The sequence below is a fragment of the Anticarsia gemmatalis genome, chromosome 18 (assembly GCF_050436995.1).
Source record: "Anticarsia gemmatalis isolate Benzon Research Colony breed Stoneville strain chromosome 18, ilAntGemm2 primary, whole genome shotgun sequence".
Lineage (NCBI taxonomy): Eukaryota > Metazoa > Arthropoda > Insecta > Lepidoptera > Erebidae > Anticarsia > Anticarsia gemmatalis.
The window spans coordinates 7,145,586-7,159,047 of NC_134762.1; the positions used below are offsets into that span (position 1 = coordinate 7,145,586).

General features: G+C 33.7%; 1 protein-coding gene and 2 long non-coding RNA genes across 3 annotated transcripts; 1 reads left to right on the forward strand and 2 right to left on the reverse strand.

Annotated features, from left to right (window-relative positions):
- Nucleotides 1-2,971: 2,971 nt before the first annotated feature.
- Nucleotides 2,972-4,057, reverse strand: LOC142980735 (uncharacterized). The gene is made up of 2 exons (XM_076126296.1): nt 3,815-4,057; nt 2,972-3,390 (listed from the first exon to the last, which is right to left on the reverse strand). Exons 1-2 carry the CDS (start codon nt 3,840-3,842, stop codon nt 3,092-3,094), a joined length of 327 nt encoding a protein of 108 aa, XP_075982411.1. The 5' UTR covers nt 3,843-4,057; the 3' UTR covers nt 2,972-3,091.
- A 4,673-nt stretch (nt 4,058-8,730) lies between these two features.
- LOC142980734 (uncharacterized) lies at nt 8,731-10,392 on the reverse strand. The gene is made up of 3 exons (XR_012959897.1): nt 10,317-10,392; nt 9,222-9,296; nt 8,731-8,829 (listed from the first exon to the last, which is right to left on the reverse strand). It is a non-coding gene; the product is annotated as an uncharacterized LOC142980734 (long non-coding RNA).
- Nucleotides 10,393-11,079: 687 nt separating this feature from the next.
- Nucleotides 11,080-13,008, forward strand: LOC142980531 (uncharacterized). The gene is made up of 3 exons (XR_012959889.1): nt 11,080-11,156; nt 11,584-11,652; nt 12,927-13,008. It is a non-coding gene; the product is annotated as an uncharacterized LOC142980531 (long non-coding RNA).
- Nucleotides 13,009-13,462: the final 454 nt, after the last annotated feature.

The window sequence follows — 13,462 nt, forward strand, 5'->3', positions numbered from 1 at the left end:
GCATATACGCGAGTAGAACTGCGCGAGACAACTAGTATTTGTATCAAATTCGTGTAGTGCAATGTACAATGGCTGCATTTTATTAGCTAAAGTGTCGAAGTATATTGGCTTTTATTGTAAACGACAAGTGTCATGTACGTCCGTTGTCCGCAAGTTGCATTCAATTGAAGGAAATGGATTATTGCCATTCATCACTCAGTTATATACTAGTTCTTACTAGTTTAATATCCGCATAGGTCATCGCCTTTAGATAAATCTTTTGTAAATTATGATATTGTGTCTGTGTATCGAAGTTGCAGTATTTCGAACTATCTTTTAGCAGTTAGGTAGTTATCAAATATTTCTCAAAAATTAATGCGAACCTGCTTTGTTTGACGTTTCAGCACAAGTTATACTGGTCGTCGCAATGACTATACAAAACTTATAAAACTAGTAGAAAGTGGTCTATGAAATGATAGGTCAATCGAATGCTTTATACCTACTACAAATACTTTATTTAGGCTATGTGCGTTTGATTGCATTTAAAATTAATAATATTCCACAGTTACTCGATCGATCAATTTCACATTGATTTTTGCTTGACGATTTGGCGCAGAAATATCTGACAATAGTCACAAGATAAACAGTTAGAAGAGTTACATCCTACATCTCCTGAACGATTTACTTCTATAGGACAACATAAGAAACTCCAGACATTTATATCAAAAACACGGTAAATACATAGAAACGTGCAATGAAATGTGCGCCATTGTCTACAACGACACATAAATAGGTCCGATTGCACAAGAACTGATGCCGGCGGTCGTGGGTTCGAGTCACGCGTCGCTTCACAAACTGAGGGCTGCCGATGGAATTTATTCAACGACACTATACTCGTATCTATACTAGTAATAGCATTTGTTGATAACATGATTCTATAGAATATCATTGCATAAATCGTGGAATCTGTAGAAATAAGTTACTTTTTATATAATTCAGATAAAACTTTTGCTTCCCGATATTTTGTTAAAAAGGTCATGTGCGTACTCTTCACCGGCGGTCCATATTCTTCATTCTGAAGTTCCTAGACCATCTTTGTAACGTTACAATATATAATCTGGATAAGATCAAAGGATAGACAAGCTTATCAATGTATCTACTTAACAAATCCTGCTGTAGCTATTGGTACGGATTTATTTGTTACCTTCAATAATTTAAGGCCAATTCTTAAAAAAACTAGAGCTACAGAAAAGGAAATTGCTCACAATGTAAGAGTAAAAATCTACAAGTAGATACTACGTAATTTGACCATAACAAAGAAACGTTAAACCCTTAGTAAGATTTCACAGATGATCTTATATCACGAAATCAGTTAACTATTTACTTGTCCACCTAATTTTTATTGCGAAAATAAGGACTACCTATCTCAAAACGTATCATGATAACGATCCTATAAAACATCAAAACACATTACCAAAGATTTTCGATTGTTACCAAAAATCCAAGCCAGATTCTATCAGTCGAGTAGCACTGACAAAAAGTTCAAATAATCTACAATCTGGGATTTGCGTCGGAATCTTATTTGTCGCCGCAAAAAATAACAGTATGAGGCTGTTAGAGCGCCTACACATTACCGATTGGTCTCTCCATTTGTCGCGGTATAGACGGTACGCCAGCTTGAGATTCCGCTGTATGTTATAACTGCATATTTGATTGGTTGATTAGATACTCTATAAGATAGTTATTGAAAAGAGGCGAAGGAAATTACGTGTTTTATGTAAAATTATTGCATGTAATGAAATTGGAAACAAAAAATCAAAGATAGAGAACTAGATGCAAGACTTTTCGGATAAAATCTCAGGAATTGCCCTTGTAAATATGTATATCTTAACATTATAATCAAAATTTCAATAGCGTTTTGAGACCCGTTACATTATTTTATTCCGAGTATAAGTAGCGTGAGTTTAAAATCTTTAATATGTACCCCATCACCAAAGTATATAGAAGTATACTCGTAGACGAAAATCTGTATGGATCACACAATGAGTGTAGCTTCGGGTTTGTTGTAAAAATAGAATATTGCAAGGCCATCTACAGTTTTAAACCTGTAGTAGAATTATTGATTGAAACTTCAATTTTATATTAATTCAGATTCTTCTATCTCCCAACAAAGAACTGAAACGCACATCACACAATTTATAATCGTGTGTTAATCGCAAACGCACACCCGCTCTTCACATCAGATCAGTGAACTTGTGTGGCGGGACTAATTGTAGCAAAAACTTTATAATACCTACTAAGATACGTATGCGTTGGGAAATATAGTTAACTTCAACATCATAGTGAGTCATTGGCGTTTTTTTATAAGAAAAAAAAATTGTATCATGTTTACGCGGGGAGAGATCATTACATTTTTTTTTGACCAAATGGCCAGTCAGTTTTTATAGCTGGTCAAGCCTATGAACTGTTACGCAGTTAACGTCCGGAACTAAGTACCTATCTATACTTTTTTCTGTAAGAATATTGTTTCCTCATGAATATTGTATATGAAGTATGTACTTATGAGTTACTTACTAACCCTCTTATTCATAAAAATATATATTATGAAATTAGGTTTATAAAGAGATTCGTTTCTTTCACTCCTCAGTGAAATGAACAAGAGAAAACATATTTGAGTAATTTTACTAAAATAGGTTTAAAGTGTGTATATGAATAAAAGGGTTACGATATATGTAGATAAATTTAGTGCGGAATGAACTTATAATTTTTAGAAGACCGAATGAAAAGTTCTGTTTGTAATAAAGTCGATGAGGTTCCAATAGTTTCAGTGGACTACAGTTGTCATAACACAAATCATCACTTCTTTGAAAATGTATAAGTAAATGGTCACCCATCAAAAACTTGTTCTTAGTACCGTTGTTTATCGTCACCGAGCGCAACATTTAAAACTTAAGTAGTTTAGTGTAGTAAGGTAATAATGAATACCAACAAATAACAACAAAAAAAATTTTATTCTGTACAGTAATCAGGTCAGTGGTTTTGAATAAATAATGCGAATAAATAACTTAACCTAGAAAATAAATAGTTTCAGTGGAAATTGTAGATAACAATGTTAGTCTTTCTTAGCGTGCACTCTTGGTTTGGCCAGTCTTCTTAGAACGGAGTAACAAACCCAAAAGACCAGGTAGAGGTTGGAGTTTGAAGTCACGATCATGTATGTGGCAATGAGAGCTACGATAATCCCTATGGCGTTGAAGAACAGGTTCATTGGTTTGTATGGGCTGGTCTTCTTGCAGGAACAGTCGGGAGGACAGCCCAGGGTCTGCGGAGGCAGTTCCTGCTTCTTTGATGGCAGATTCATCTTCGTCTTCGGTGGTGTTAGCTGTTTGGTGAGGGTGACTGGCAGAAATTCTGTGAAAGGAAAACAAAGTATTGAAATATTTGTTTGAAGTGTCAAACCTTCGTTAATCAGAGAAGTCGATGAATTTATTTTTTTGTTGAATGCAGCCACAAATTCAGTTTTTACTTTAAATTCAGTATTAATAAACACCTGCTGAATTAACATTTTGCCGTAACTCTTACAAATATTGTAAGCATGCGTCGTATTGCATCAACAAATTCTACAGGCGCTTTTAGAGCACAATATCATTTCGAAACATCAGTAACAATGGTAACGCAATTTTCAAATGTAAATTTAAGGTAACAAAACAAGCGAAAATAGAAAGACGAATTATTGTAAAATATAACAAAACAAATAAAAGAGCTTTTCTTGAACAAAATTTGAATTAAAATAAGAGAAAATGGTTAGAAATAAGAGTAAAAATATTTGACCCACCTTCAACGGTCTGCGTAATGGTAGCCATATCTGTATCCTCCGGTTTCCTGGGTGCGAATGATATGAAAATTAATGATAATTCACTTAATATAGCTATGAATAAGTTCACGAAGGTTCTCTGGGAGACGGAAGACTTGCCAAGGCTTCTTTCAGCCGGCGTGCTCGTGCGGAACTTCAAACTATTGAAGAGCTACCGGAAGAATGGAAAAACAGACTTGCTTCAGTGGTTTTAGATTTGATTGAATTAGGTTAGAAGTGCTAGAAGATTGGTAGATTTGATGAAGATTTTTTATATTAAGTAAATTATTGTAGGCTGTTGTGTAGACTATTAAATAGTCATTACATATTTCAACGATACAAATTTTGTATGGAATGTAAAATGGAAACGAACTATGTGAGTAAGAGACGACATATAAATTTTAGACCACAAATTTCGTTGATACAAGTATGATAATTGACACAACAGTTATGTTAAAATTACTTAACATCATAGACCAAATAAAGACTATTTAAATAGAATCAGGACAATAAGGAGTGATGCAGAGGCAATAAAATCAAAAGCTGGAACTAAATCTTGGACACAAGTCTTAAGTATGCTAAACTAGCTGTCCCACGCAGCTCCACTTGTATACTGACTTTCACCCCCTAATAAAGCAACTCAGTTTAGGTGTCGATTTCTAGGTCTTCAACAATCGAATGCTTTATATCAAGATCTGTTTAGTGGTTTAGTCGACAAAGCGTTCCAAACAGGCATTCATCTATATAATATTATTATTAAGTATGGATATTCACACGAATGCTTGGTCCTCAAAAGAACTCGTCTCGTTTTTGTGCCCCCGTCTGGTACAGGTAACATATTTAGCTAATTTAAAGAACATTAGGACTGCAGACTACATTAGCGGTTCACCAAGGCCATCAAAAAAGTTACCTCATTTTGTGGGTCCTTCTAAGAACATTCACCGTGAAATGAAAGTTGCAGATAATTATTAATAAGATTGGATAGGAACACGCAATTTTGTATTTGTAATACATATAAACCAAATAACGAATACATCAATATATTATTTATATGCAGAAGTGCTTTCATGATGGTGACTGACACAATGGAAATAAATAAATAACGTGAAGAATTAGATTACAAATTAAGAGCTAATTTCATGCTTATTTAATCAATTATAATATTATCTAGTTATAAAAAATACGTGCCTGTAGATCATTAAATCCTATACTTAGGTACTTAATATTCTTATGTGCATATTTATTTGGGGGTCTTGCTTAATTACTCGTATAGTTGTTTATTCAATTTTATTTTAGTTTTTTCTGTATTTCTTATATTTCCAGTCCAATTTTTTCTCACATTCTTCTGTTATCATTGCAGTTCGTAATATAATAGTGATGTTTTTCATCAGCCTTGCTCCAGTTCTTGTTGCTTTTTGCGATAGCACCGTCGTATAAAACATGGTCGCTTCTCAACTAAGACATAGTTTGTTTACTGTCGCAACAACAACTAACAAGATGCCTTCTCCTTGTGAACCATGCAAAGGTAAGAACCATCATCACATTCTACACTGATATTTATTCTTTTTTACATATTAATATGTGTATATCACGACAAAACATAGGTCCTTTAGACAGTGGCGTAACTATACCGTTCGAGGCCCGTGGCAAATTCATTGGATGGGCGCCTTCCCTCCAATATGAAAAACTTAAATGTATGATAAATAAAAAATTGGGAGTGGGGATTCTCCTCTGATCGGGGCCCCTTCCGGTTAGGGGCCCGTGGCATTTTGCCGACTTGCCACCCTGTAGTTACGCCACTGCCTTTAGATATCTTGGAGTATACCTAGTAGATATAAGGAAATGATAATATAAAGGTCCGGTTTTGCTTCTGGAAAAGCATTAGATAACTCAGCATGAAATTTTGACATCTGGTTTCATACACTTTTCCTTTCACTTTATTCAGCAGTTAGGTTATCTGACATCTATTCATCAGCTAAGTTGGTCCTCACATTTTGGTTTCTAAACACTTACAAAGAAGCCATAAGTGTCAAAAATATGTGTTACCTGTTTCCGATAAGGATGTAAACGTAATTTCGAAATTTTCCTTGAATTTGATCATGACGAAGGTCTTAAGAGACTTTATAAGAATCTATATTGAATGTTACTGCGTTAGTTTGTTATTTACTTTCATAGAGTAAAGAGCTGCATTTGCCGGTTTGTGAAGAAAGTGTTGTGAATATATTTGTGTTTCCAGACTCCTGTGAGGGTGGTGCTTGCGCTGACAACTGCGCTTGCAAGGATAAGGGCTGTGACGACTGCTCATCTCAAGGTACAAATATTATTCATTTCATAACATTTGTTTTAAATACGCATAAATTAATGATTAGCTGATTTATTGCTGACTTTACAATTCAGTTCAAGTTAAGCATTTTTTGTAAGGACTGAGCTAAATTCATATGAATTATTTATGATCTTTGCCTTTATTATGTAGTCAAAGAGCAAATAACTATTCCTTCAAATGATTTTTTCCAACCATGATAAAAGCATTAAACAAACAGTTTTATAGTAAAGACTATCAGACTTATATGGACTTTCAGCAGCTTCTAAATTGAATAGTAACCGAATAACATGTTATGCAAATACATTGTTCATAAATTTTCCCTTATTCAAGGTGGTTGCTGCTAAAGTCGAACATGGACCATGAGAGACGTGGCCGCAGACCCTCGCTCTGCACCAGGGTCAGCAAGTTCCTGGAGACCTGCTTCCCCATCGCCTTCACATCGATGTTGTTCGTCACCATAGTGTTCTTCTACTGTCTCTTATAAATGGCCTGTTTGACTTACTTCTTTGTTTTATTATTCTATAGTGATATCCCCTACGGCACTGTCGAGTATTAAGAATTTGACATTATAATGAGCATAACAATTGGTTTTTACAACATTCACTAGTAGCGCTTATTCGCTTTTCATATAAAAATTCTCGATAGCTAGCTGGTTGTACATACATACATAGAATTACGTCTACTTCCTTTAGAGGTAGGCAGAGACCAGAGAAATTGGTATTTGAACTGGGCTCCGTACTTAGGAGGGCTCGATAAAAGTCGGTCCTGGTTGTTATCTACTATGATAACAGTCTTTATGACGACGTCGAACGAATTTAGGCGGCTTGAACAAGTTTAACACTAGTTTGACCACTAGCCATACGATAAAGAAGAGTTCATTTATTTTTAAATTCATACATTAAGCCGAATTTATTATTATTTATTTATTTTATTTTATTATTATAAGCGGCTAGACATTATTCATGAAAAACGTATTTAAACAATTCGTGTTTCTTTTAGTATTGTAAATATTCAAGTTACTATCATTGGCTAATTGAAGCGCACTTACAAACACGGTTAAGACTGTATAAACTGTGATAAAGTGAAAAGGAAAAACATTGCACAAACAAATTATACCTGCTATCAATTGTTTATAGCACATTGTATTGAGAATAAGGAAAAATTACATTCGTAATATCACACCTGTTATATCCGAACATGTAGGCAGAGGTAATACAATACACCGTATATCATTTGCTGACGGTACTTTTATGCTAAGCTGAGTTTTAATAGTTTATCAAGACTAATATAAATCGGGGTACTCCAGGACGGGTGTCTCGAGAATCGGGGTACTCAGGGACTAACCTATACAATGGGTACAGGTATCGTCATTAGCAATGTTATTCCCACGTGATAAAAGGCGATATGCATACTTATTTTTTTAAACCCGTTAATGCTCCACTGCTGGGCAAGGGTCTCCTCCCGAGCGAGGGATAGGTTAGGTCTCGAGTTTACAACGCTAGCCAAGTGACCCGACCCAGGAATCGAACCCGAGATCTCATGATAAGTAAGTGGATACATTATTGACCGAGGCAGTTAAGGAAAAATTAAGAAATAAATTAATCAATTCATGAACTTAGGAGGAAAAACGAACCACTTCCAGGGTCTAATGACTTTGAGTAAAACGCATGACGAATGACCAATCAAGACATCTTTAAATTATGTTGATCTTAATAATCGTTCTTTGAGTGTCAGTCGCTTATATAAATAAAAGTTTTGACAGGTAGGAGACCGAATGAGCCGGTCGAAAAAATTATGCGTACATATTATAATGTAACTAACTATATAACTGCACGTTTGACGCAGTGATTAACGTCGTCACATCGTATCGCCGTAAAATATAAGCCGTATACCGTTCCCGCGCAAGTGGTTAACCATTCGAACTCACGGTAACCCACCAATGACTTTTCCAAGTTAAGTGTGTATTAGAAATAATGATCACTTATTCCAACGGTGAAGGAAAACATCGATACAACGTTGCCTGCCTGAAAGTTCTTGAAGGTATGCAAAGTCCTCAAATGGCTAGCGTGGTGGACCCTTGCCCAGCAGTGGTTATATTTATTTATTACATCGGAGAAATAAAAATAATTATCGAAATTTCCAATTTGAAAAGTAAATACCGATAACGATGGATTTTTATTTTACAGGTATTATTATTTATCGTGAAGATACCTGTGTCGAAGGATTTTCCTTATTGAAATCACATTTTTAACCACAAAATTTATCGCAAACTGAGTTTGATAAAGTTATTACATTTAATCAAAGACAAAAGTATTTTATACCATGTATTAGTTAAACATGACATAAAAGTAATAGCCTCATTTTCAAAGAGTGAATGTATTCCAACTTCACAAGAAATTAATAAGAAAACCTGGAGCCCTTACACATAAATTATTTTTATGTATTTTGAATTTCTTTCTTAACCCACAGATTGTCTACCGATCGGTATGACCTCTAGCTGGGCTTTTAGTGTGCCAATTGAGTACTCAATTGCCAGTAGATGATAAACAATGATAATAGAAATGAAAACAAAACATTTAGTTAAGACATTTTTATTGAACAGTCCGAGTACAACATTTTAATGACGTAACAATGCAGCCGGAGCGCGTAACGCGAGTTAATTAGCAGCAACCGCCTGAAACATACAACACACTTCATTAGAAACTATTAAATTGAACTGTAAAGACCACTACAAATACAATCTGAATACATGATAGAATAAATTATTGTTTAATACCTCCAAATGGAATATTTATAGCAGGAACTATTTGACGAAATTGAATGACTGTTTCTATAATAAGGTTTGTATCAATTATATTATTTTATAATTTCACGCTTATAGTACCAGGAAATGTAAGCAGCGATTTGGAATTGCCCTTCGTTTCGTAAAATGAGAAAAGCATGATAACACTTTGCCTAACGAGGGATTGAACCTCAGATTTCATGATTAGCAGTGATATACACGATCACATAGTAAAGACTTAACTTATCATAGAATCAATGAAAATATAGTTAAACAAAACATACCTTCAGATGAAGTGCAGTCGGAGCAATTAGTCTCGCATTTGTTGTCCTTGCAGCAATCAGCATCTTTGCAGGAGTCTACACACAAAGAAAATACATTTATTTTTCACCAAAAGTTATAAAACTTCATTCTTTTAACTATACTATTCATAATCGCCTTCCAGGACCTGATTCAAATTCAAGTTATTAAGACTCTTATAGCTTATAAAGCTACTACTTCAATTTACGACATAAAATAAAAGAGATCCTGATCTGACTTTGAAACGGTTATCGAAAACAACAACTAGAATAGTCTAGAGTTATTTTGATAAATAATTTAAGTTCGAACAGTCAATATTATTGCCCGCTGTAAGTTGAATAAATACTAATTAGTTACGTTTCAAGAAATATTAAATACCATAGCTAATTTATCGAAAAGTACGTTTTTAATTAGTTTCAGATGAATAATAGGAGAATTTAAAAAACAAGTTGTGATGTGTTGTTGCGTAAGTATTTGTTAGGGATGTTTTTATTTATTGGGTAACTAGCTGACCCGCGCAACTTCGCTTGCGTCACCTAAGAGAATGGGTCCAAATTTTCCCCGTTTTTGTAACATTTTTCGTTGCTACTCCGCTCCTAATGACCGTAGCGTGATGTTATATAGCCTATAGCCTTCCTCGATAAATGGTCTATCTAACACTGAAAGAATTTTTCAAATCGGACCAGTAGTTCCTGAGATTAGCGCGTTCAAACAAACAAACAAACAAACTCTTCAGCTTTATTATATTAGTATAGATGACGATATATTCGTTTATCGAATTGTTTATATTATGTCATAGACTTATGTTTAAGATTTCTCTCTCTTAATGGCGTTTTTCACTGGCATGGGTAAGATAGAAAATATAAGAAGAAATATTGACTATTTTGGTATATTATTTCTAGAAGTTCATACAATATGTCAATAACTGGTAGGCAGACGGCCGGTAATAAAAAAAAAATCTAAGTTTATAAAAAAGTAACCAGAGCCCCTGACAGCATTTACGAGTAAGAAAACATGCTGTACTTGACGGAGAAATAAAAATCTTGTCGAAAATAATTATAAACTTTTTCAAAGCTTACCTTTGCAGGGTTCACAGGGAGCAGGCATGTTGAATAATTGAGTTGTTTGTTTTACTTTGAAACTGAGAAGACTGTACCTCTTCAGCTATTTTACTAAGCTTATATACTATCAGTATTGTGGTAAAAACTAAACAATACCGATAACAAGGTTGGTTGTGAAGACCTCGGACATTTTTTGGATCATTTCTTACTACTGTGATGTTAAAGACTGTACGATTTACCTAAGGAAGGAACCTTAAGGGAAGAGGAAATCTTCCGGTACGCAGGCTTCGAAATGATTTTATTTTAGTAGATAATAATGATACTGTATGAAGTAGGTTTGTAAGTAAAATATATTCTTACGTAAAGACTTTGTACTTCGGGCTTTTTTTTGAATACCTGTTCTCCAGCAGAAGACCGCTGAATTCATTTCTGGTAAAAGGAAGAAAACTATGATACAAATTAAGTTTAGTAACTCAGAAATAAACAGAGGGGATACCTACTCTATTTAGCTGCAGCCGAGTAATATACACATTTTCGAAAATCTATGTTATATAAAAATACATAGTGCCCCAAAATAAATGGGGTCATAGCACAGTAAAAAGCTTAACAGATACACAAATAGTTTTTACATCAATTACGTTATTGTCACCCGATATTCGGTCACGCTTCATTTAACAATGTTGAATAGATCATCAATGTCAGTTCTTATACAAATATTTTTTTATCCAAAACTACAATATTGTACTATGCAGTTCGTTTTATTGTCTCAATTACTTGGACAGTGATAAGACGTGGTTATTTTATGATTTTATTTTGTTTTATTGATTTATAAGATGGTTGTCTTCGATGGGAGGAGTTGTAAGTTTATTGATTTGTTTTTATTCCTCTCTTCATGTCACTATTCGAATTGTTGACAGGTTTCAATAAGTGAAAAATATTGAAACATGCATTTTTGTAACCAAAGTTAATCAAACATGGTTTAGTAAGATGAGTAGTAAGAAAGCCTTAGATGCTACTGTCATAACAGATAATGTAATACATATTACGTTATCTTTATTATTATTATATTTATCACGACAATTGGATCACGTAGCACAGGTACCTGTACCTTTTATGTAATAGGATGTCTCTATGAAAGTTGTACATATTTCTATTTGTAAATAAATAGTATGCTTAAGCATGCGTTCTAAAGAGTGGAGTAAAATCTATACTTAGTATAAAGTTGTTTTTGAAGTTAAGGATCGTAAACAATATGGTGTTGTAGACGTTTGTACATAACTTTCAGATCTGAAGCCAGATACCCCGCGGAGCGTTGACTGTGTGCCAGGCTGCGACTGCCACCAAATCGTTGACAGTAAGTATACCTACAAACCTATACGTAACTATTTTATCTCATGTATAAGTTTGACTTGTAAACAAGCAAATAGCAATGGAGAAGACAATTAAACAATTAAAAAATTCTGTAGCCCAAGTCTGATTACTATTTTTTTTTATATCGCTTCTCCGAACTCATAGCCTGTTTTGACAGATTTACCAATCATATTGTTTTCAACCTTTACCTTTTTAAAACCACACATTAATAACTAGGCTAACCCCATATATCACTCTGTTGATAGGTAAAAATCACATGAAAATCCGTTCGGTAATTTTTGTATTAATCATAAAGTTCCGGACAAACGCGAGAAGAGACTTTATTTCATAAACTTGTAATAAAATCATTTCTCTACACAAAAAAGCTCGGTATTTGGGTACCTTATTAGCTCACTGAAAGAAACCTAATGAACCGTGTACTCATTTGTGATTCTTGAAGCTAAAGAGATTTTATTACAAGTTCATAAATACTATAATGCGAAAAGACTTTTTCCCCGACCTAATACATAATAATATGTCTATGTAGCGAATAAACCTCGTAATGTAGTACAGTCAATAAGGCATATTCTTATGACAATTCCTAGATTCAAATACTAGCCCAGTTACATCGTATGGTCTAGAAATAAACAATAACATCGTTGTAACCTTGTGTTAAGTAGTCAAGTAGATTGTACTACCTATTGTCCGCGCCGGTCTAGATTTATTACTAACCTACCATAACATAGTAATATACATTATGCATTTTCAGTATTTGTGGAAAACGTGTTGTTATGAAGTTATGACTTTATGAGATGTAGAACTATAAACTTATTGCGTTTTGGAAGTTGTCTTTTTGGAGATTAAATATATATTTTGGTCTTTGCATACCTATGGAAAGACCTATGGAATAAAAGCGTGATTTTATGTATGTAGATCCGTTTAATCAAATAAATCTGCATAGGATACTGTTTGTGTGTACAAATGTTTTAAAAAATACGACTGATACTGATAGTTCTAGAAAATTCTGGAATTACCAATGATATTAAGAAAAACCTTTTTGTGATGGGATTATGTAAAACTATGCTTTATCCACGAGAGGGGAATAGGTGCTTACCTAACTAAAATTTTTACACGCAAGTCTCAGTATAACAAAATAAATTAGTTCTGTATTAGGATACAAGCAGAGGCCAATCTATTGAATAAATTGCAGTTGTATTTCGAGTGACCTATTTTTTTTGGATTTTCATAACACCTACTTAACTCCATTTTGTTTTTCAGATTCCTGTATGAAATAAAGCAACACAGCTCCGGATCTTTTTCTTATGTTGCCTGATCATTTATGAAATAAAAGTCTTAATAGTTTGTATGTGTTTTATTGACAAATAAAAAAGTTAACAGGTGGAATACATTGATGATCGATAATACTATTATGCTATATGACAAATTTAAGGAAATTTGATATAGACATTGTAGGTATATTGTTAATAAAAAAAGTATAAGAACTTTACATTGCAAGCATCTAAATGTAGACATGAACTTCAAAAAGATGCCTCTTAAATGACAGCATAAGGAAAATATATGTTTTCGTTAATATTTATTATTTTTACAGGTGTTTTATAGCACTTTATTTTAATTTAAAGTATATTCCATTAGTTATTATTATTTTAACAGTTGTTAAACAAAAATGAAATGTCATTTTTGAAGATAAAACGTGGTTATTTGTTTTTTATTCCTATGTTAATGTTGTTAATACGTTGTTTATTCTACTTTTTGGTTTTCCCAGCATCGCTGGTGGTGGTGGTCTTTTTGCAGGC

Excerpts from the sequence above, each read along its gene's own strand:
- LOC142980735 (XM_076126296.1), bottom strand. The coding sequence starts at position 3,842 with ATGGCTACCATTACGCAGACCGTTGAAG. Across the intron at positions 3,391-3,814 it reads CATTACGCAGACCGTTGAAG|AATTTCTGCCAGTCACCCTC; the intron begins GTGGGTCAAATA and ends TTCCTTTCACAG.